The following is a 23,174-nucleotide window of genomic DNA, read 5'->3' as shown; positions in this document are numbered from 1 at the left end:
GGCTTCCCTTTGCTGCTTTGTCTTAAATGTGGGGGAACCGGATGAGGGATCTTGAAGATTGGCTGTAACCTTAGTGATTTTGATTCAGGCAGAGAGAGCAACTGGCATTTTCACGTCCCCAACGTGTGGTGACAACGGGCATCCTTTTAACTCCCCACAACCACCAGATCCCAAAGAAAACTGTAGTGGAAACGGGACACTAGGGCACACCTCCCACGCCCAGGCCCCAGCAGTTAGTTGGCTGTGGAGTTCAATTCACTCACGGATGCTTTTACCCGCATCACCCACTAGGTGTCACTACAGATCCACAGTGCCAACCACCTGGAAAAAGGTAACGAAACCAGAGGTGCTCTTTCCAAAGCCCTACAGTTCAGAGGCACAAAACTGTTAATAAACGTACTCTGCCGAGACCAGAGGTCTCCTTCCCTGGGACAGGTTCCCAGGTCAGCTGTGACTATCAAAAGTATTTTATCTTTTACGATGAACAGGTTTATTGACATAGGGGGGAAGAAAAAACCTAAAAACTTCAGACGACTCCCTTGTCTCATAGAAGTTGATCCCCAAGTACCAGAATTCCTCTTCAGTATTTTTTTAATAGTTAGGAGGCAGACTTTTACCTTTAAACCATGTGTTTTTGAAAGGTTAGTAAACTGTACCACAATACTTAAACTACTTTAGAAAATAATGCTTTAAAATGACCCCGAATCACAGTTTACATCTATTTCCAAGCCAGAACTATCCCAAGCAGCAGGTTTCCGAAGACTTCTCTCCCTGGTAAGTTCGGTGAAGCTCAACTGGACTGGTGGTGGTTGGTGTGCTCACCTAGTGTTCTGGAATTCAAGCATTTAGCCCATTCCACACATTTCCTGAATTTATGAAAGACTCTATAGTCATGAAATAACAATCCTTTTCCCAGCCAGAAAGTTTCCTAGTCGAGCTCCCTCACTGTATCCATGCAAACTCGGGACCCTGAGAGGCTGAGTGTCCGCTATACGTAAAACAGCGGGCAGCCCTGGGACGAGCACTCTCCCCCTACACCACAAAGCGTTCTCCAGTGGGTTCGCCTAGAACCTCTCTATGGTCCCTAACAGACGGCAGGGAAGTGCACCCAGGACAACTGTGAACCAGACAGTCTTCTCTGCAAGCAAACAGACCCCTGCCACCCTCACCCCTGCACCCCTCATGGAGGGAGGTCACGGCTGACATTTTCCTGGCAAACGTCAAATATTTTTGAGAACCAGACATTCCAATGTAATGTTGGAATGGCAGCATTTCCCATGGCAAATGCTCATGGAAAATGAAACCAGTCGTTTTTATGTATGTATATGCTCACCTCCAGCTTATTTTTCTATTAAAAAAAAAGGAGCAAACACAAAGTATGACAAACCTAAAGAGGGAATCCAATTAATTTCAAGACTAACGGGTAACCTCATTTCTAATTAAGAGGCAGCAGCACCCTAATTAGAACCCCCTAGCTGTGACAAACCGTGAACTTGCCTGCATTAAGGGGGAAGAGTCGAGAGGGGCACAGCAATTACACAGTGACGGGACTTTCTTTAAAGGCGTAATTAAAGACTCCACTTCTTAATAACACACTGGACCTAATTGTGGATTTGCTATTTCATGTTAATTAATCCACTCTAATTTGGCAACACCCATCTATCTGTGTTAAGGGGACCCTACCACTGGCCGATGGACAGGAACCCAAGTCAGAAGTTCAGGGCCGTGTTGTGTGAGTGCTGGACCGTGAAGAGCAATGGCCTCGGATGTTCGCTCCCAGCTGCAACGGACAGCGGCCACCCCGCCTTGACCAGCGTGCACACGGGAGGAGCTTTCCTCTTGCAAACAGAACGCGTATCTGCACACACACAGGACTCTCGTCACAAACGCTGCGTGCAGAACGGTCTGCGGACCACATGGGTCATCAGGAAGGACTGGCTGCCTCGGAGAAGAAATGAAGAGTAACTCTCTTCCGATCACCTTTTTCTAAATGGCAAGTTCAGGTAACACTATCTCAGAAAACGACTGTCCCCTAGGACCTTAGTATGAGAGGTAAAAACTGGGGAAAAATCTCTAGAAGACACAAGACTAGGACACGCGGTGGCGAGTTTGAACAGAGTGAGTTCCAGCTTCCACCAAGTACTTAATGAGACGAGCTAGAACCTTCCTTAGCCCAGCAGCAGGCCCCGCAGCCCTTACCCCGGGGGGCCCACGGGCCCCTTGAAACCACATATCCGGTTCCTGTTTACAGACATTTTCTTGGACAAATCTACAGCTTTCATCAGGCGCATAAAAAGATCCCAAAACTCAGAAAGGTTAGAGCTGCTCCTTTCCCTGAGAATCAGAAACAACGGCTGCCGCAGCTTAGCTGTTTGCTGCACCGTGAAAACGTGGGCCGCGTTCGTGACCTTGAAAACGAGACAGGCAGAAGATGAACAGTGTTCGGACACACCTGCCTGGGTTTGTGCTTTTTTACTGGAAGCAAGGAGCATCGCACCGAGCGCCTTTGGGACGGTCCTGTCACGGTCTGAGGAGCGTTTGCTCCTCCTGCCAACCCTTGCGGGGCTGCCTGACCCACCGCGTCACAGGCTTCTCCGAGGACGAACGTCCCTGTAATATGCAGCCCGGGCCTTCTGTAAAGAACTCCATAGCATAAACAAACGTTTTTCAAATCTCAACTTTTTATTTTTTTAAGTAAGTAATATAAGTCTTTTCAAACGTCTCTGTGTGGAACAGCTTATAGAAGACAGCAAACACCCTGGCATCTTTAGTTTTGTCCCAAAATACTTCTTTCAAGAATCTGACCCATGAAGTTTCTTAAAAATAGGTAATACACGTGGTAGGTCAAAACAATCTGAAAAATAGATGCATCTCAGCAAAAAGCCCTAAGACGTTTCAAGTTCCTACCTGCCACCCTCCTACAGGTCAAGGAGGACGGCTGCCCAAGGTCTCGCTCAGCGGCACCTCCGGGCGGTCTGAGGCCGGCCCGCCATCACTGGTTGCCACGCATCATCTCCTGCAGATAGACGGTGTTCATGTGATAGGCCGCCACCCAGCCCGGGTGCCTGTGCGAGTCCCAGTAGTACGACTGAGAGGCAGCCGCGTAGTAGTCGTGCCACGCCCGGTAGTAGGCCTTCCAGTACTCCTCGTAGTCCTGGTAGGTGCCGGGAAAGCCCGTGTGGCCCTCCCCCTGGCGGTCACACCACTCTTGCTCCTGGGGTTCCGCCTGCACCCGACAGGAAGGCCGCCTGGTCTGGCTTCTCCGGCCCTGCCTAGCTCTCTGGGTAGCCCCCTCGGCACGCCGGGCCTTCATCTGGATTGCAGGTGATCCCTGATACCCTCCCGGATTAGGGGTGTCACTTCCGCTCAGAGGTCGCTCCAAAGAGATCTGGTCGCCTGCAGGGGCGGACGCCAAGTCTTTCAGCTGAGTATCAGAAGAGCCTCCCACACATGACTTTTGTCCTTTGCTCTGGGAAGAAGTCCGTGAGCTGTAGGAACCGCTGTCGCTCTCAGAGTCCCCAGACTGGCTACTACTCGCCAGTACCTGCGCTCTCTCCTCGGTGACCCAGTTTCTCACAAAGCCGTTTCTTCGAGGGTTGGCCGTCTGATCCCCAGGACCCGTGTAGTGCCGGATGATCTCCACGGGTTTCTCTAGCCCCTCCTTAATGTAGTGTTCGTGATCCTCTACCAGCTCTGCGAAAGTCAGCACGCGTGGTGGGCGGGTTTTAAAGGAAGACAGACAAGGGATCTGGGGGAGCGACATCGCTAAGTCCTCCTTGGCCTGTTGCGGACCACTGTCACAGCCCTCCACGGCAGTCCCAACAGAACTCTCCCTCTGCTCTTCCGACGGGACGGCGTGACACTGGGCCGGGGGCGAGGCGGCCTTTCCTGGGAGTCCGCCCTCTGAGTGGCTCCTCACGGGGAGCTTGTGTGTGCTGGTGGTTTTCGATTTGACCGATGGCACGGAGACGGAAGTATGTCTACACGAAGCCACGGGGTTACCATGAGCTTTCCGGGTCTGAGAGATCCGCTCCGTTGTCTGAACCTGCTCTGTCGGGGTCTGGCTGGGTGCGCCTGCGAGGCCATACCTACGCACAGCTGCTGTAACCTCCACACTCCAATCCGAACCCTCCTCCATCAGGCCCGGGGGGACGGGGTCTACAAAACAGGAACAGAGCAAGACTGACATTCCTGAGCTTCTCCAGGCCAGCATTTTCTGAATGATTTCAGAAAACAAGTAATTTGTAAATCAGAACATAAGCTTAGAGCAATTAACGAAATCAGTAAGAAAATCACAAAATGAGTTATTACAAGCTATTAAGATCCCCAAACGCCCAGACCTGTGCCCAATCCAGCCTTGTATGAAATCACTAAAGGAGGGTCCTGACCAGGGTGGCTCCGTTGGTTGGGCGTCATCCCACAAGCGAAAGGTCACCAGTTCGATTCCCAGTCAGAGCACAAGCCTGGGTTACAGGTTCGGCACCCAGTCGGGGTGCATTTGGGAGGCAGCCAATCTCTCACATTGATGTGTCTATCCCTCCTTCTCCCTCCCTTCCCCTCTCTCTAAAAACAGATAAAGTCTTTAAAAAAACATTACTAAAGAAGTATAAATTGGTAAAATACTTGTTCTTGTAATTTCTCAGTAACTCCCTATCCCACATACTAGGTCACAGGTGCACATTTATGACCGTGTGTGTGCACACACAGAGACAGATATACACACTGACATGCACAAATTAACACATATTGCAAATAAACCATATGTTCACACAAGAGTTTTTTAGGGTTTTTTTTTGTTTTCAAGACGTCATTGATAGTTTCAAACACACAGTGTTACCAAGAAGTCACTTAAAAAGAGCAGCGTGAAAAGTCATTCTCTAAAATAATTTCTGAATTTTGAAAACACTTCAAAATTTTCAAAAGTGTGGTCAGATTAAAAATACGTTTCCTGCCCTGGCTGGTGTGGCTCAGTGGATTGAGCGTGGGCCTGCGAACCACACAATCGCGGTTCGATTCCCGGTCAGGGCACATGCCTGGGTTGCAGGCCAGTTCCCGGTTCCCGGCAGGGGACTCATGAGAGGCAACCATACATTGATATTTCTCTCTCTCTCCTTCCCTTCCCCTCTAAGATAAATAAATAAAATCTTAAAAAATTAAAAAAAAATACATTTCCTTTCCCATGGTGACAAAGGAGCACATGGCAAGAACCACCTTTATGGTGACATAAGCCATAAAATAACCCCCTTTTACAAAAGAATAGATTCAAATTGCAAGGCTACAAACTGAAACACGGAGCTGACACCGCAGGAAGGTATTCCGCATTGTTCATGTGCCAGAAGTGAGCTCGCGGTCTCCTCCCTGCTACCCACGAGCCGTGCAAGCTTAGGCAAACCACCCAGCCCCTCTGCCCCAGGTTCCTCGTCTCCAAAATAGGGACAGTGACGGGACAAGCCCCATGGAGCAGTGGTGAGAACTGAGTCACGAATGCCAAGGACCTGGGCCAGTACCCGAGTCACCGTAACTGCTCTGTGGTCGCTGTTATCTTCACTCGGCCTACCATCATCACCATTATTAACCCGACAGCAAAACGAAACAGACAAATATACCTGGTAAAGGCAGAAGGTTGACATTACATTTCTGGGCAATTTTCATCAGCATATTCTCCTCTTCTCCCCGACAGCAGTAGGTCACCGCCAGGCCTAAAGTCCCTAAAGCACAGACAGAGTGCTAAGTAGCAAATCACTTTCCCATAAATGACACCCCCCGTCCACCTGTGTCATGTCACAAATTCCTCCCCCTAAACAAAGCAAGTAAATTTTTCTCTTTACCGAAACGACCGGCTCTGCCGATCCGGTGCATATACGTCTCCCAGTCCAATGGCACATCCAGATTTACGACCAGGTTCACCTTCTCAGCGTCAATCCCGCGGGAGGTCTTGAGTTAAAAGAGAGAGCAACGTCTGTCTGCAACGTGAACGCAACGCGGCCCCAACGCGCACTACCTCATTCCACCAGCGCTCGCTACCTACCCTAGTACAGCCGGGGGCCGGGTTAAAGACCCGAAGGTGTTAGGAGGAGAGAGAATGTTCAGGGGCGAAGGAGAGGAAATTCATCTCTACATCTCTATAACTATTTTCCAAAACGAAGGGGAAGATCCTAAAGACACTTTTCAGAAGTGAACCCCCCATCACTGGGAGGACATCAACCGCTGGTGTTCCCGTCAGGCGCGCCCCCACAGACACGGGTGAAATCTGCGCATCTGCCAACAGCACACACGCTGGGAGGGACCAGTCACCCGACCTGAAGAGGGGACGTACCAGGTCTGTGGAAATGAGGACCCTGCAATGAAACTGCTTCAGCTTGGCCATGGCATCAAGGCGCTGGTTCTGATTCATGTTGCCTGGAGACCAGAGGAACACTCGTCAAACCCACAAGAAGCAGGAACGGGAGCCCCCCATCTTCCCGACCTAACGATGCGCAAACCAAAGGGAATGCGATCCTCATACACAGATCCAGGTTAAGACTAACTGTCAGAACCTTTTAAAACACGGTCAGTTTTAATTTCCTTCTAAAACCTGGAAATTAAAAAGCCAATTTTAAATTGTGAAGATACATTACATTTGCAACTTATACATGACGTATAACAATTAAAAATGCTTTCATTGGCTGTTTATAAATTTAGTGTTGAAGTCTGTCTATAGTCAAAGTACTGGTCCCTCATAAAATAGTCTCCCAGTACCCACGATACACCGGAACGGAACACGCAGACTAACAGGTTGAAGGCAAAGCTGTGCTATCAATCAAGACTCTAAAAAGGAACTCACTGATCGAAAATTCCTTGATAGCGCCATAGTTGGTGGGGTTCAGGGGTCTGAGTGCCCATGAACCAAAGGGTCACGGGTTCAATTCCCACATGCCTGGGCTGTGGGCCAGGACCCCAGTAGGGGGTGCTAGAGAGACAACCACGCATTGGTGTTTCCCTCTCTTTCTCCCTCCCTTCTCCACTCTCTAAAAATAAATAAATAAAATCTTGAAAAGAAATTCCTTGAAAGTTTTTCTTTCTACTAGGTCAGCAGTAATAATTTAGCTTTGTGTCCCAACGAGTCACTTTTACCTTCCACAAGGCCATAAAACATTTCAGATAGCAATTCTTAACATTTTAACAACGGTAACAAAAACAAACTTTGAGGACGTAACTCCAATTTCCTAATTTTTCTTAATATACCAAGTTCCTGCTTCATAAAACAAAGACACTAATCCATCAGATCCCAACGAAAAATGAACCTGAAGTTCTCTTTACTCTGACGACGCCGCATACCCTCCCCTCCCCCCAGACCACTCACGAAAGGGCAGTTCTTCCTCGTGACCCTAGAGAGCCTTCAAGTCAGGGTGCCACACGAGGATTAAAGTAAGAAACTCACCTGAAATGCACTCCGCAGGAAAGCCCTTCGAAGAAAGGACATCGGCCAAATGCTTCGCCCTGCGAAAAACCGAGGGTTTTCATTCCAGACACTGCCCCACACCTACCCTTTTATTTCCCAAGTCCCCCCAGATGAACTTTCAAGGCACATTACCTGCTGTGCAAATTAGAAAAGACTAAGGCTTGATTAAACGGAATTCTGCTGAACAGTTCCTGTAGGTGCTGAGCCTTTTCCTCAAAAATCTTATGGGCCAAAGGGTACGAACTGACAACTGCGAAGTACTGCTTCAAACCTGTGGAGAAGGGCCTCCTGTCAGACAAACGCACCTGTCCTCTGCGGACAGCCTGTACGGAAACTCCCAAGCAGCACGAGCCAGTGGCGTAAGCACCCAGTATCTATACACACCTAGGAGACTCGGGTCACTGGAGTTCAGTCTCACAAAAGTGGGGTCTCTCATGTACCTTGCCAAAGCATTAGCCAAAAATTCCGGGTACGTAGCCGACACGGCCACCATCTGCTTACTGGCAGGCAAGGAAGAGTAAATCCAACTGCAAAACAGAAGACAGGCGATGCCATGGAGGCTGTTCTGATCGTGACCCCTGCCTGGAAAAACCAAAGGCGGACAACTGGGGGCACTGTTGTAACAGTCGAGCCGGGTGTTTTTCTTACTTTATTTGCTCCTGGAAGCTGCCTTCTTCTAAAAGCTTATCTGCTTCATCCAGAATAAAGAGGCGTATACTGCCTGGGTTCAAGTAGTCAAGTTCCAGCAGTTGTTTAATTCTGCCTAAATTTCAAGAAAAAAAGTTGAAATGCTTATGGTGCACCAGATTCCTGCAAGTCTCAGCCCATGTCACTCTACTTAAAGGTCGTACGGCTGACTTTCCTGACCCAGGCCACATTCATTCACACACCAAAGCATGAGTGAGGAGCCCTGAGCCCTGAGCTTGCCCAAGACCCTTATTTTCCCCTCACCTTTCGTCACCAGCAAGTGTGGAGGACACACAACCCCCATCAGAAGCCTTGAACGGCCAAGGCACTGTGTGCCGGCGCCCGATCCTGAGTGACTCATGCCTGAGTGATTAAACCCCAACCCACGGGCTGCCTGCAAGCCACCTCGCTCCCCTCTGCTCCGCAGCCTGACCCAGACGTGTTCCTACACGTCCTCAGGACAGGAGAGTGCGGAATTCCGTTAGTGTTCCAGTTCTCACGGGTCTAAGGCTCTCCCTTCACAGTCGTCAAGAGAAGTATCACAGTTACCAGAGTCCAATGTTACTGTTGCATTACAGGTGCTCAGTTCCCAAAAGGTCCGTTAGGAAGGCACTGATGTCTTACCAGGAGATCCGACAGCAACATGACACTTTTTAAGTCTGGTTTTGTCCTGAGATAGTGGAGTCCCTCCAATGAAGACGTGGCACTCTAAGCCTTCCATCTTTACTCCGATGGTGGTGATCACAGAATGGATCTGCACAGCGATTTCTCTCGTGGGAGCCAAGATCAAAATCTAAGAAAATGCAAAATACACTCACACGTCAGCAAAACGAGTACATGCAAGTGGTACATTGCATCATGAACCATATTCCTCCTGAGCAATCACTTTGTTCATTCAACAAACATTGAATGTGAACCCACTGTGTGCCAGGCAGCACACAGCCGCTGCAGAGCCTGAAGTCCCCGAACAGAATCCTCGCCTCGCTCTAAAGGCACTTTCCTTCTTGAAGGATGAGAAGACATACAATAAACAAGTGCATGAATAATGGCAGGGAATTAAAAGTGCTATGAAGAAATATCAAACAGGGAAGAGAGGAAGAAGCAACAAAAGGAGTTGTTTTAAACAAGGCAACCGCGGAAGGCCCCCTCTAACGTTTAAGCAGACGCCCAGATGTACATCCCGGAGCAGAGCTGGTCATGTGACCCTCAGGAAGAGGCAACAGCAAACACAAAGACCTAAGAACAACAGTGTGCTTGGTGTGTCTGATCAGAGGGCCAGAACGGAGGCCCCTGCAGCTGGACAGAAGCACAGAAAAAGATCAGAGGCCCAGCTGCGGGGGCAGGTGGTGGAAGGCTCTGCGACTCACAATGACAGCACTGCAATAAAACTGCTAGATGAGGAGGAGGCAGTGGCAGAACTGCATGGTCTCAATTATGAAAAGAAAAAACTGCCCAGACTGGTGTGGCTCAGTGGGTTGAGTGCCAGCCTGCGAACCAAAGGGTCACAGGTTCAATTCCTAGTCGAGCACATACCTGGGATGCAGGGTAGGTCCCCAGTGGGAGGAGCTCAAGAGGCAACCATTCATTGATGTTTCTCTCTCCCTCTTTCTTCCTCCCTTCCCCTCTGTCTAAAAATAAATAAAATCCTAAGGAAAAAAAAACACTTAATAAACAAAAAACTAGGAGAAACTATGCCAAAAATGTTAACAGCACTTCCTCTCTGGGTAGGTGAGATTATACTTTGTTTTCTGGTCTTTCTTAATTTTTCTGAATTTTCCCAACTTTAAAAAATAAACTGTGTTACTTGGATAACACAAAAAATCTTAAATTTTTAAAAATATTTTATTTACTTATTTTTTAGAGAGAGGGGAAGGGAAGGAGAAAGAGTGGGACAGAAACATCAATGTGTGACTGCCTCTCACGTGTCCCCCACCAGGGACCCGGCCTGCAACCCAGGCATGTGCCCTAGACTGGGAATCGAACTGGTGACCCCCTGCATCACAGGCCTGTGCTCAATCCACTGAGCCACACCAGCCAGGGCAAAATCTTAAATTTTAAAAAAATACAAATTGTATTTTATGGGACTCACTCGGGGTTTTGACAGTTGCCCAGCTGCCAAATTATCAGAAGCCAGTATCTGAAATACATCCCAATTCACGAGTAGAAGAGCCCAGGTCCTTGGGAAGTAAAAGGATTTCCCGTGTGCAGCATCACCCAGGATTTGGCAGGTATAAGGTGGGACTCAAAAACCTCCACAGACGCTGAATGTGGGTTTCAGGACTAAAAACCGCTGTTGCAGAACCATCACTGAGATACACGACCAAGAACATGGCCCGCAGTGGGTCCTAACCACTAAACCATGAGGCAGACTGCAAGGGGCATATCTGAGTCATCTGTGTATTCCCAAAGCCTGGCAAACTGTTAATACCGTGGCCTCAACAAACCTTCGCTGAAGAAATGGTCCCCAAAGTCAAGTCTCCTGTTACCTTGTGTAAGGCCAACTGAGACCTACTCCCAGGAACCTAGATGGGAGACCAATGACACATTCAGGGAGCGCTAAGAACCACCTGCAGTGACGGAGAATAGCCGGAACACCAGGCTGCCCTGAATGGGGACAAACGCTCCATCTCACCACCATGTGATTAGCAAGTAAAACAGTCTCAATCTGTATTCTCTAGTAATGACCACACTGACACACACAATATTCTATTTAAGATGCTGTAATAATAGAAAACTCCAAGCTTCTAACACTAGTAACGCATACTTGGCCACCAACCACACCGCCACTCAGTGGCCTGATGTCTGTCTTACACACTTTGCACGTGGCTTAACTGATTCACCAGTTAAGATGAATCCGAATCTATTTCTAAGGAACTACAGGTATTTCATTCTACTTGTGATAAAATTCCCCTGATGCATTCTCCTCTGGGAACTCCCTCTGAGCTAAACTCACCTGGGTGCTTAAGTTTTCAAGAACAAGAGAATCCAAAGCAATGGTGGAGAATACACAGGTTTTCCCGGTGCCAGACTTGGCTTGAACAATTAAATCTGCAACGAAAAACAAAGTTATCACTAGACAGCACTGACTGAAGATGCTTAGGCACCGAACATGAATCACAGACCTGTTAGAGTCTCCAGAAATCACCTAGTTGGCACCTTCGTTTTCAGTTAATTCTTAAAAACACGTGGCCATACCCAGAAACGTGCCTCGCCCCCAAACCTCTGCCGTTTATCTTCTCAAATTTAGAACCACCAGTCCGTGTGGAAAGATCTTTAACTATGTTTAAACTCAGTACTTCGGCTGTTTACAAAAGATGGAGCTCTGGCTCACACGCGTGCAGCGCTGAGCCCCCGGCCTAGCCCTGCACAGGCGGCCGACCCAGTGCTCCCCCAGACCACGCCGCCGCCCGTCGGTCCCCCTCGGCCTCTCCGGGGCCCCCGCCCTCACCGAGCCCGCAGCGCCCCAGCGGGATGGCCTTGAGCTGCACCGGCGAGGGCCGCTCAAAGCCGGCCGCCCGCAGACCCTCCAGCACCGGCCGCGACAGCAGCAGCGACTCGAAGTCCGCGGGCTCCGCCAGCAGTACGTCCCCCGTGCGGGTCCGCGGGCCATTGATGTCGTGGGCCATCCGTAGGCTCCGCACCAGTCCGGGGGTGGGCTCCGACACCGGTGCGGCCACATGCTCCGCGGACACAGCGGTCTCCTCGGTCGCTAAGGTTGCTGCGGCTTCAAACGCCGCCGCCATCGTAGCCCCACCGCGAAATCTCGCGGTACTTGAGGAGGGTCGGGGCGCCTGAGAGCGAGAAGAAGAAAAAACTTTATTGGCACTGGCCCCGCGACGACACTGACACGCTCGGCCTGGAAGAGGTGGGGAGGAACGGGAGTCGGAGGCTTAGACCCGGAAACTACTACAACCACCAAAAAAGCGTGGCCTGAGGAGGGCGGAGGCGGGAGAGGAAAGGGGAGGATACCGCTGTGCCGCCGCCTGCGGCCTGCAGGGGGCGCCGCTCGGCCACGGTGGAGCCGCTGCTCCGCCTCGCGGCCTTCTGTGGGCGGGACCAGCCAGCCCTGCGCCTTCGTCACCGCACCCACAATGCTGTCACTGTGACGCGCGCCACTCGTCATGCTTCGGGCCTGCCTGCCCTGGCTCCGCGGTCACCTCCCTTTACCCTTCCTTGTCCTGTCCCCTCTCGCTGCCGCCTCTGTGCCAGCAGACAGAGCCCACGGTAAAGCAAGACCACGTGCTCTGGTCTCTGTTCCTCGGACCGATTTATTCATCTCTGCGTCCCAGCCCCTACTAACTGGCACACAGGGAGCTCTAATGTAATTGAAGCCAGGAAATGGACTGTCCCCTCCCAAATTCATATCTCCGCCTCTAAGCGCTAGGCCTGGACATCCATCCACCTTCTCAACGTCTCCACATACATGCCTGACATCTCAAATTTAATGTCTTCTGTGTGTTACTTCTATCCCTCTCCACCTCACCCCAGTCCCCGTCAAGGGTGGTAACTTAGTTTTTAACTGCCTTCCCTAACTTGAGGTCTCTGCTCAAATATCAGCTCTTCAGAGGCTTTCCTGAACACCCCAAATTAGCTCTCCATCCTATCGGCTCCCCTTCCTTCCCCATCACTCTCTACTCCCTGGCCTGCTCTGTTTTTCTCCGTGGTACTCATCACTGTCTGAAAGTATATGTGTTTGTTGTGCCTCCCTGGCTCTGTGAAGACACAGACCTAGTCTGTGCTGTCGTCTGCTGCATTTCCAATGGAAAAGAAACAATCCGACACATAGTGAATGCTCAGTATTTATTGCATAAATTATTTCCTGTAACAAAATTGAAGTCATAATTCCATGTCTGCAACCTAATCTTAGTCACAATTTCTGCATCCAACCTCAACACGTTCCTTTGCCCGTATATTATAACCCTGGCAGCCAAATTTCAACTGGGTGCACGGGCACAAACGCGCCCAGTAGGGACCCAGATTCCATCCACGGAGGAGGCTTTGGAACAGTAATCTTGGCGAGAAGGGCTCCTGGAGATGCATCTTGCTTAGAAATTTAGAAAACAATAGAAAATGTCAACTGTCCAGATGAAAGAAGGGGGACCCCTGGGAGTGGGCAGGAGAGGCGCCAGGCTTCCTCTTAGTGGCCCACCTCTCTCCTCCACCCAACCCTCAAATCCCAAAGCTGGGAATTACTCTTCACTTCACTTCTCCTGTCCCTCTCACTTTCTAACAATTCGCTGAGCACAGATCATCGTGTCTCCAAACGTTTCGTCCATTCCTCTTCTCCTGTCTCCACAGCACCCGTCCTGTTTTAGGTCCCTTCATCCTAGCTACTGCCACAACGTCCTGAATGGTCTCCCTGCTGAGTTTCTCAGCATTCCCAGCCACCCGCCCCACAGGTGCCCACAGGTGGTGGAAGAATTTTTTTTTTAGATTTTATTTATTTATTTTTAGAGAGAGGGGAAGGGAGGGAGAAAGAGAGGGAAAAAAACATCAACGTGTGGTTGCCTCTCACGTGCCCCCTACTGGCACCTGGCCTGCAACCCAGGCATGTGCCCTGACTGGGAATCGAACCAGCGACCCCTTGGTTTGCAGGCCCAAGTTCAATCCACTGAGCCACATCAGCCAGGTGTTCAACCCTTGCAGCCAGGGTTGGAAGGATTTCTCTTAAGTGGATATCTTGGGTTGTTTGGCTCCAACCTCAGACCCTGCTCCTTGGGCAACCTTTTTTATTTCGCTCCCCAGGCTCCCCTTTCACACTACAGATAAGTCCAGTCTGGCACTTACTACGTTCTTGTTCCTTATTCCCGTGTCTGTCCCTCACACTAAAAAAAACTATGAGCTTCTCACAGAAGGGAATTTTTGTCAAGGCAGCACCAGGCACTTCGTAGACCTAATAAAACATTGATGGAGTGGCTGACACTTTCTTTGCTTAAAATCCTTCCTGGGCCCTGGCTGGTGTGGTTCAGTGAATTGATCGCCAGCCTGCGAATCAAAAGGTTGCCAGTTTGATTCTCAGTCAGGGCACCTGCCTGTGTTGCAAGCCAGATCCCAGTTGGGGGCGCTAGAGAGGCAACTGATTGATATATCTCGCACACATCGATGTTTCTCTCCCTCTCTTTCTCCTTCCTTTCCCTTCTCTCTAAAAATAAAATATTTTTGAAAAGTAAATAAACTTGTTACATCAAGTTTATCGAGTAATAACACCTGGTCTGCCGGGCAGAACTTATAACATCATGACCCTGTTTAATCCTAAATGGCCATGACCCAACATGTGTGTTCCCAGGGGCCCCATGGCCTAGGGGTACCTTTTCACGAAGGCATTCAGGCACCTGTGCTCTGTGGGGACTTGCCTGGCTGGCTTTCGGCACAGAGCCCCAGGCCATCCTCCCTCTCTCCATACCAGACTCCACCCCCCCCAACACCCAAAGCCCACATTGATTAATTGCCCCCATTTAATATCACAGCCTCAGTCTTTAGGGAGGAAGGCATCACGTTCGCTCTCCTCCTGGTGAGAATGGGACCCAATTCATTCCTGTCTGGGCAGCATAATAAATAACCTGCCCCTGTTGGCAGGAATTTTATTAGAGACTGATGGGACGTGTAACAATAACTGGGGGCCTGTGATTTATTGGGTAGGGAGGCTCGTGGCATCTCTGAAGACGGGGAATGTGGAATTTAATTGATAAAGCGGCTGTCAGCCGCGGCGAGGTACACTCAATAGGGTGTACGTTTGGGGGATTCTCTTTGGAGCCGTCAGGAGGGTTTCTACTAATCACGTCGACTCCTGAGGGTGATGGTGTCTGCTGGCTATCTGGGGGGGGGCACGGATGGGGGAGACTCCGAAGGGGGCCCGGGGTGGGGCGCCCCTGTCAGTGGCCCAGCCCGATGGGAGAATGTGACATGGATGAGCACAAGGAAAAAAGAATTTCACCTTCAGGATTCCCGTCACCCTCACGAGTCTTTGGTCGTTCTTCCGTGAGCTGCCCAAAAGAAGAGGTGCTGAGCACCCACTTCCTGGGAAAGGAGGGACCTGTAAGGGTTTAGAATTCCAGAACAAATTCAAAAGAGAAATTTGTTCTGGGATTCTAAACTCCTTAAACTCTGAGGTTTCTGCACCAGAGAGGCCCCCCTGACTTGCTCTCCAGCCCCCGGCACTTAAATACACAACACACCCTCCCACACCAGTCAGCCTCCTTCCCCAACGCACGCCCACCAGTCATCCACACCCACACAGCCTCCCTGGAGCCCCTGGTTCGGGTGGCAGCTCCTCCCGTCACTGTGGGTGTCATGCCAAAAAGAGAGCCACAGAAGCTCAGGGGGATGGAATCTCACCTTTTTTGTTGTTGTTGATGTCCCCCAGCTGCAGAGACCCCAGAATCTAGGCTGAGCACCAGGCTGGCAATGAGTGCTGGTGGCCTGGCGTCGGACAAGCACACAGCTTCCTTACCTGCAGGCCCACCCTGCACCCCAGTCAGGACAATGACGGAGATGGGGGTTTTATCGCAAGGACCATCGGTGATGGCACAGATGATGGCACAGCTCTGTCCTCAGGCAGCCCCGAGCCTTTCCAAGGCAGCTCTGCTCCCATTTTCGGTCTCTACCCCGACACCCACCCCTCAGGCTGTCACTCAGCCTTAAACAAGGCCAGGGAAGGCAGAGAGGGGCTTGCTCAGGCCACAGCCGCTTCCCTCCTTTGATCCTCTGCATCTATTCTTAGGTCCCAGGAGACCAGTCTGCCTCCCCAGTCCCTCCAGAGACAGAAAGGGAGGGGGAGGCAATAGCCAGGGAAGAAAAAGTAATTGTCACTGTCTAATCTGAGCCTTGGTGGTAACACTGAGGGACCTCTGAGCAGAAGGGATAGAGCAACGGGTTTGATTAAATCAAACCTCTCCCGCAACCTTGTTAAATTAAACTGACAGGCGGGGAAGAGATCAGGGCGGGCAGAGGGATTGTTGTCTCAGGTGGGGGCAGGGGAGGCCCAGAGCCAGGAGGGTGGGAAGCCCAGACGGCAGCAGAGCAGCCCTCCGCCTGCCTCCCCCGGTTTCCCGACTACAGAGAGGAGATGAAGCTTTATGGGTCCCAGATGCTCAGGTACCTGTCCGGGCACAGGTGGTGAAACGGTCGCCCAGGCAGCCCACACCACTGCCTGCCTCTCTGGGGGCTCCGAGAACTCCGCTGGCCTGCGAGCCTCCCGTTTGGAGCAGTGCTCTTGCCGCGTCAAAGGGCCTGCCTGCGCTTTCCCTCCACAGCGGGCAGACAGCAGCGGGATTATTTGCCCCAGTTTATAGTTAGAGAAAACGAGGCACGGAGAGCTTACAGGCCATCCCGCGGCAGCAGAGCCAGTCCAAGACCCCAGGTCCCCCGCCTGCCGGTTCTGGCCCACATGGCCTCCCACACTGTGCCATATGGCAGAATTTCCCAGTTTTAGTCCCTGGACTGCCTCTTCTCCCACCCACCGGAGAAATGTAAGCTGCACAGCTTGCTTTGCGGGCCATCGGGAACATGCCAGTTCTCAACTGCCCAAGTGCGGCCCCCCTGCAAAGCACACGGCCAGCGTCCAAAGGTCACAAGGCTGTCCTGAGGTACTAGGGCCCCCCTGCCACATGCCCAAGCCCTTCCAAGTCATTGCCACTCTGCCTAATTACAGTTTGGGGGAGCACAGTGAGACACTGTCAGCAACACCAGCAAACAGCAACCGTAGACGAAGCACACCGATACCCTGCTGGCTTCCTCACCTGTCACCCAGTTCCTCGCCTGCCAAAGCTAATTTTCCACTCTCCCGTGGGTGAGAACTCATTTCAGAGTGTCTGAGCCACACACACACTTACACACACGTGAATTCTCAGCGCCGTTGTGGACAGAGTCATGCCTCACCCGTGATACCCCGGGTCTCACTTTGGGGGCACTCTGATGCTTTGCTTATTGACACCTGCACCCCCTTTCAATTTCTTCTTCCAAGGGGAGGGCACGGGGATGGGGGTGCTGGGGAGGCTGGTGCACACTGGTTGCCAGAGCACACCATTGGACCCTGCTCCTCCCAAGGCACACACCAGTGGATGATGGGATCTGGGGCCAGGAGAACAAAGGACAGGGGAAAGGGGAGAGGGGAGCAGACCTCCAACCACTGGCACCATGAAGGAAGCTGGGTGAGAGACAAACGTTTTCTTGATGAGGACAAACAACTGTAAACACCACTCACCAGAAAGAGCATGCTAGCCCCGTGCTTGTTGCCATGGTTACCGCGTGAGTTTTTTGACCGCTGAAAAAGACGGCACACAGCAGACAGAGAGACAGGTCCAAGAGCTCAGACCAGCACTGACAGCCTCCAAAACTCATCTTTGGGGCTGTCACTGGCCCCACCCACACCCAGCAAAGCCAATCTGTTTATCTGAAATTATAGGACAGATCGTCTCTAAGGCAAGGAGTTGGATTCTTCTAGAAACACCAGCCCCAAGGAGGTGGAGGGGAAGGAGGGCTTTGCCTGATGGACAGAGAAGAAGGATTCCTGGGCCTGGGTTCCTGGCCTGGTTCTGCCATTAGCTACGTGAATGGCCCAGGACAAGTCACCTCACCTTCCTGGGCTGCACCTTCCTGACTTGCAAAATGACAGGCTTGGCAGGAAATGCAGACTGTTCAAGCTTTAAAACTTGAGGGATCACAGAGGAGAAAACAGACCCAGAGGGGTGAAAATGACTCCTCTGAGGCCACATGGCGATTAAGTGGATTCTGCAGTCAGAGCCACACCCTCTGTGCGCCCACCTGGAGGGGCTCTGTCCCCCGCCCCACTCCATTCCGCTCCTGCAGGGTGGGGGTGACAGGAGCCGTGGCCTCGGAGGGCTCGGGAGGAGCTGACCAGAGCTGACACAAGGAAAGCCTTTAGTCCACGTTAGGAGCACTGTTCTTAGTGGCAGGCCAGATTTCCAGCCCCACGCATCTCGACTTCTGGTCCTTCCTCGAGGTCACAATTCCCTGATTATCTACAAGGTCCTTCTCAACTCCCTAGCTCTGTGATGCTAAGTCAAAAAGATTAAAATGCAAGCTATTTCCAAAACCCTCCAGGCAGAGACACAAAAGACCATTTGGGGGATCATTATTCACCCTCCATTGCCTCAGTCACTTTCTGTGGATGATGATTCATGAGGAATAATCATGGCAAAGAAAACCTGTCCAAAGGCGGGGAAGGAGCAGGTGGGGGGGGGGGAGGAACAGCCCAAACTCATTTGCATATCCAGCTCCTATTTTTCGGTGAGTATCTTCATTCGTGAAGTGATGACAGTGTTTCTTGGCCTCGTTGGCTTTCCGCTCTGGAAACTTGAGGCTTTCTCTGGGTACAAACTGCTGATTCTGTGAGTCGCTGCCCACCTGCCCCACCCCAAAAACCCCAGGGAGGAGGTCTGCCCCTCTGGGTAGGCAAAAGCCTTCACAGAAGCAGCTGTCACCTGGGACACTGGCCCCCTTCAGCGTGTCCAGGCTGAAATCTCCACCATCCCTGATTGGGGCTGAGACAGTTCTCTGGCCCCCCGAAAACCACCCAAAGAGGCTTAGGAGCCGCAGTGAAGACCGAAGACAAACCTGAGACATGACCTCTTTTCCTCCTCGCGGCAGAGCCCCAGGTGGAGAAGCAGGTCGCCTCTTTTCTCTGTTGCTAACCAGCCTCTCCCTGGCCGGCTGCCAGCCCCTGGTCCTTGTTAGCCGCTCCTAGAAGCTGGTGGAGACGGCCAGGTAGTAGGTAACAAAATGAGCCCCAGCTCCGAGTGGCAGGCCGTGGTAAGGTTACAGGAAAGCTGGCGCTGGGTCTCCAGGGAGGCAGACTCGGCAGAACGTCCCCAGGAGAGTGCTGAGCAAAGTCCCTTTCTTAGCGCCAAATACCAGCATCAGTTTGCACAAATTTTGTAAGTATTTCCCTTAGCCGTGTCCTCCCATTCTTTGAGTGTTTTGCAGTTGAAAAATATTTGCTTTTCCAGCAAATGTTTGCAAGATGAAAATACTTGCTTCCCGAGAGGCAATGAAGCTATTGCTTAGGGCCTGGAAACATCAGGCCCACGGCGATACCTCCTTCCACAGGGGCTCAGTGGCAGCCCTTTGGCTGACTGCTCATTATTTGGGCCAGTCTTTTGCAGTTCCGGTTCCCTCAGAATTGTTCACTTGAGATAGCCCCTTCGGGCACAGAGTTTTCTCGAAAGACTATAGTGCAGGGCCTCGCATGGCGTCGTTTTGTTCAATGTCACTCTGTAAGATGCCACAGGAACTGAACCCTCGTTTATGTCGATTAGCCGATGGTAAAGTCAGTTTCCTTGTGTTTAGCTGAAGTCACAGAACACACCGATGACCGTAAGTGAGGACATGCTGCACTTCTCCCTCTTGTCCCCTCCAAAAAGTTTCAGCTCCTGCGTGACTGGCAGCCCGCTGGGCTTGCCGCCTCGTGACTTTGTAAAGAAGTTGAGGCTGGGAGAGTGATGTGTAAGTCACACTGGGTACAAAGGGGCGTCAACTCCGCATGCTGGGAGCTACCAGCACGCACTCCCTCGGTGGCTGTCCTTATCTCGGGAACCCTGCCGTGCCCAGATGAGGGCAGTGGACAGGGGTCACCTGGGAAGCAAGGAGACTTCATCACATTGCTGCCATGTAGACCCTCCTCCGTGGGCCTCAGTGGCGCTGTCTGATGAGTGAGGAGGATGCCATTCTGCGTTTGAAGACATCAGAAGCTGGGGAGCTTTTTTTTTACTTTTTTTTTTGAGTCCTCTACCTAATCAAAAGACTTCTCATTAGAAACCCAAAGTGAATCTCCCTTTTGGAACCGAGAGGGCTCCCAACATAGAGGCCATGGATCCCTCTGCGGCCTCCCCTGGCGTTGAGACTCAGAGAGGCAAGGAGGCCGTCCTCTGTCTGACAGAAGAGGACGACGGCGTGAGAGCTAGGAGTTGGATTCCTTCCAGAGGAGCTGGGTCACAGGTGCCCCAGCTGCACCCCCAAGTCCCCCCAGTGTGGTCACTCTCAGACTCTCGGGGCCTGCTCGCCAGCCCGGGAGGTCCTCTGCAGGAGAGATCCGTCTACGTTGCTACCCAAACACCTTCCAACCGCACGAGTTTAACTCCATGGTCAGCCTCTCCTGTTGGTGCAGGAGCCCTGGGGGAGCAGGAAGGCCTTGGGGTAATGGCTGTGGGCAGCCACAAGGGGCGGAGGCATGGGGCAGTGGGGACACAGGAGGGTGTGGTGATGCTGAGGTTTCCAGGCTGCGCATGGCCACGAGCTTCTTTCCTCGCCCCAGGATGGGCTCCCCAGCTCTCCAGTTGCCAGTGGAGAGGAGATGGACTCTCCCTCCCCCAGGGGTGGGTCTTGGAGAGCTCCCTAGAACATGGGTGGTGACCTCCAGGTGGGGGTTGTGGGTCTGGGGCCAGGAGAAGGGCCACGTTTCCAGTGTTTGGTTTAGGATCTGAGCTCTGTTGGGACACAGCTGGTTCTGCTTCTCCCTTGGAGCTCCATCTGCGGTGCCAGGACCTTCAGGCTCTGGCAGCGGGACAGAGGGGGCCACCCTCCCTGACTAGGCTGGGCAAACCTCAAAAGTTTGACATGCTTAGACATAATTTCCAGCAGCTGCGCCATCTCCCTCGGGAAAAGCACCCCCCAGACACATCTCTTACCCCCACCTGCAGAGGGCAAATGCAGAGATGCCACCCCAGCTCTGGGTGGCTTTGGGAAAGCACCTGCAAAACCAATCTCAAGACCTCGGATTTATTCCTCATTTCCAAGTGAGATAAGGCTCATCCTCCCTCGAGGATGAGTTTTGGGGGGCAGGAGGAAGGAGGAGGCTGATTATTTGGTTCCTCTACAGTAAATATGGATCATGGCCATCATCCCCATCACCCCATCTTCAACCCTGGAATATTTACCCGTGTTTATATAACCATGGCAACAGGCTTTCATCTCTACCACTTAAACCCTTTTTAAAAAGTGAGAAGTGGAAGGCAGCCCCTTTTCCTGCTCCTGCCTCCTGCTCTGCCCAGACGACCTCTTCAGAAACTGGGGAAGGGAGCACCCACACGCTGGGTGTGGTGTTGGCCTTCTCAGGGGAAAGGAAGCAAGAAACGTGCAACAGCCCAGCATCACGGGAGGGCTTCAGAGTTTAACAGCGACGGGCCCCCAGCGTCCGGCAGGAACCACACGTAACAGCGCCCCTGGCTCCTCTGGGGCCTCTCTCCCAGACACTGAACTGAGATTATGGCCATCGATTTTCTTCTTGCCATCTGCTTAAAAATGGATGAAAGGAATGCAATTCGGCTTTGCTGATGACATACCCTTTAACTCTAAGATGGATTCCTCTTGTCCTGACTACTTCCTAGGATAAATGTGTTCGACTCACATGGGTTTAAATGATATGCGAGGGGAACTGAGGCCAGTGGAAGGGAAGCACTGTGCGAAGTCCTCCTAATACGGTAGGGTAGAGAGTCTGGAACACCTAACCACTGGGTCCAAAGTTCTTGCCACCAGATCGGCCTGCATCTCTTGGAGCTTTGACTGTAGTTAACTTCCTAACTTCCAAAAGGGTTTCCATGCCCAAGCCATCAGGCAAGGAGAAAAACAGGGCTTGAACTTGACTCTGAAGACTATTCAACCTCAGACCCACACAGCAGTGTTACAGTGAGCGAAGCTCGGCCCTGCTGGTTGGAGAATCCCCTTTGGGGTTTTCTCCCAGCATAAGGCTTCCACCGTGGACTATGTGTTAAGGGCCAGGCTCCGATTTCTACCCCAAAACCAGAGGATTCAACTCCAGAACTGGTTCCGTGGGTTGGAGAGAGGAGCTCCGTCTTTGGGGGTGGCTCCCTCCCAGAATACTCCGGGTGTCCCCCGGAAAGGAGGCCCTTGGGGATCTTGTCTTGGCTCACAACTGCTAGGAAACCAGAGGGTGAGGAAGCTCAGAATAAATATGTAAGCTCAGGCTCTTCCAGCGGGCATTGGTAATGCTTGTGTGGGTCCCCCACTGCACCCCGTAGGCGTCGATTTTTCTAACTCACACAGGATCCTGAACAGAGAGACCTTAAAGGGAGCACGGGCACCTGGGCTTCACAAGAGGCCACTGAAACACAGGCTTCGGACCAGGTTTTGACCCACCTACACCTCTCCTTTCTTTCCTGTATGCCTCAGCTTCCGCTGCCCCAGCTGCGTCCCCATGGGCCTCCCAGGGCTAGGCAGAAACACATGGGAAGGTTCACTTATAATTGAGGACCTGGGAGGCCATCCGACTGGACTCTGCAAAGTTGTCACCTCTAAAGATGTTCCTCTCTCTCACCTTCCAATAGTAAACAGAAGTGGTGCTCTTTGCTGACACGGATCCGAAGGCCCGCAGCGCCCGCAGTCTCTCTTCGCGCATTCTCTGGGGCTCTTTGAGGTTCTGTCTCGCTCAGAGCCCCCAAATTCTGCCTGTGGCACACTTTTCTCGTTAATTACCTTGAAACAACACATCGCTAATTGCCCTAATTACTCTCGGGCGGTGCCACACCGCCCCGCTCGGGCTAGGCCGGGTGGCGCAGCGCCGGGTGTGGAGAGGGATCCGCGCCACCGCGCGCGCGGAGGCCGGCAGGACGGATCCGGGCTCGCCTGGGAGGAGCGCAGGCGGGTCTTGCGGCCCCTCTCCGGTCCTTGGGCAGAGATCCCACCGCCCAGGGCCTGGCTGGGGCTCGCACACCTCAGGGACCCCGGCGGTGCGTGTTCAATAGAATCCGAGCATCCTTGAGTCCTCCTCCCTTCCCCAACCTTCCAGAACGCTTCCCGAGTTAGGATAACGGAGGCCGCCTGGGTCCCGGACACGAAAAAGGCCTGCTCCTCCCCTCCCTGCCCATCTACGCCGTTTTATGTTTTCGTAAAGAATCACTACCTGAAATTACCTGGTTTTGTTTTTACGCATTTATCTCATCCTTCTCCCGCCTCCTCCCCATCTACTTTCGTGATAGCAGAGACCTTACCTGTCCCATTCGGTGTTCCCAGACCTACAACCTGGACGAAAGGACCGCAGTCTTCCCCTGTGTTAAATAAGGGAGTGGACCGA

General features: G+C 52.0%; 1 protein-coding gene across 2 annotated transcripts; it reads right to left on the bottom strand.

Annotated features, from left to right (window-relative positions):
• Positions 1-2,663: 2,663 nt before the first annotated feature.
• Positions 2,664-12,047, bottom strand: DDX20 (DEAD-box helicase 20). 2 transcript variants are annotated; one of them, XM_037038858.1, is made up of 11 exons: positions 11,577-12,047; positions 11,082-11,176; positions 8,753-8,921; positions 8,090-8,204; positions 7,826-7,968; positions 7,574-7,712; positions 7,421-7,479; positions 6,317-6,399; positions 5,829-5,934; positions 5,607-5,708; positions 2,664-4,158 (listed from the first exon to the last, which is right to left on the bottom strand). In XM_037038858.1, the coding sequence occupies exons 1-11, from the start codon at positions 11,869-11,871 to the stop codon at positions 2,993-2,995; spliced, it is 2,472 nt and encodes an 823-aa protein (XP_036894753.1). In that variant the 5' UTR covers positions 11,872-12,047; the 3' UTR covers positions 2,664-2,992. The 2 variants fall into 2 exon arrangements, with proteins under 2 accessions (XP_036894753.1, XP_036894754.1); XM_037038859.1 differs by lacking the exon at positions 11,082-11,176 and having other exon boundaries at positions 11,577-11,740.
• Between the last annotated feature and the right edge of the window lie 11,127 nt (positions 12,048-23,174).

Source organism: Sturnira hondurensis, unplaced genomic scaffold (assembly GCF_014824575.4).
Source record: "Sturnira hondurensis isolate 20B ecotype Veracruz unplaced genomic scaffold, ASM1482457v3 Scaffold0024822, whole genome shotgun sequence".
Taxonomy (NCBI): domain Eukaryota; kingdom Metazoa; phylum Chordata; class Mammalia; order Chiroptera; family Phyllostomidae; genus Sturnira; species Sturnira hondurensis.
The sequence above is the reverse complement of the archived record's forward strand: the minus strand, read 5'-3'. Positions and strand labels throughout refer to the sequence as shown.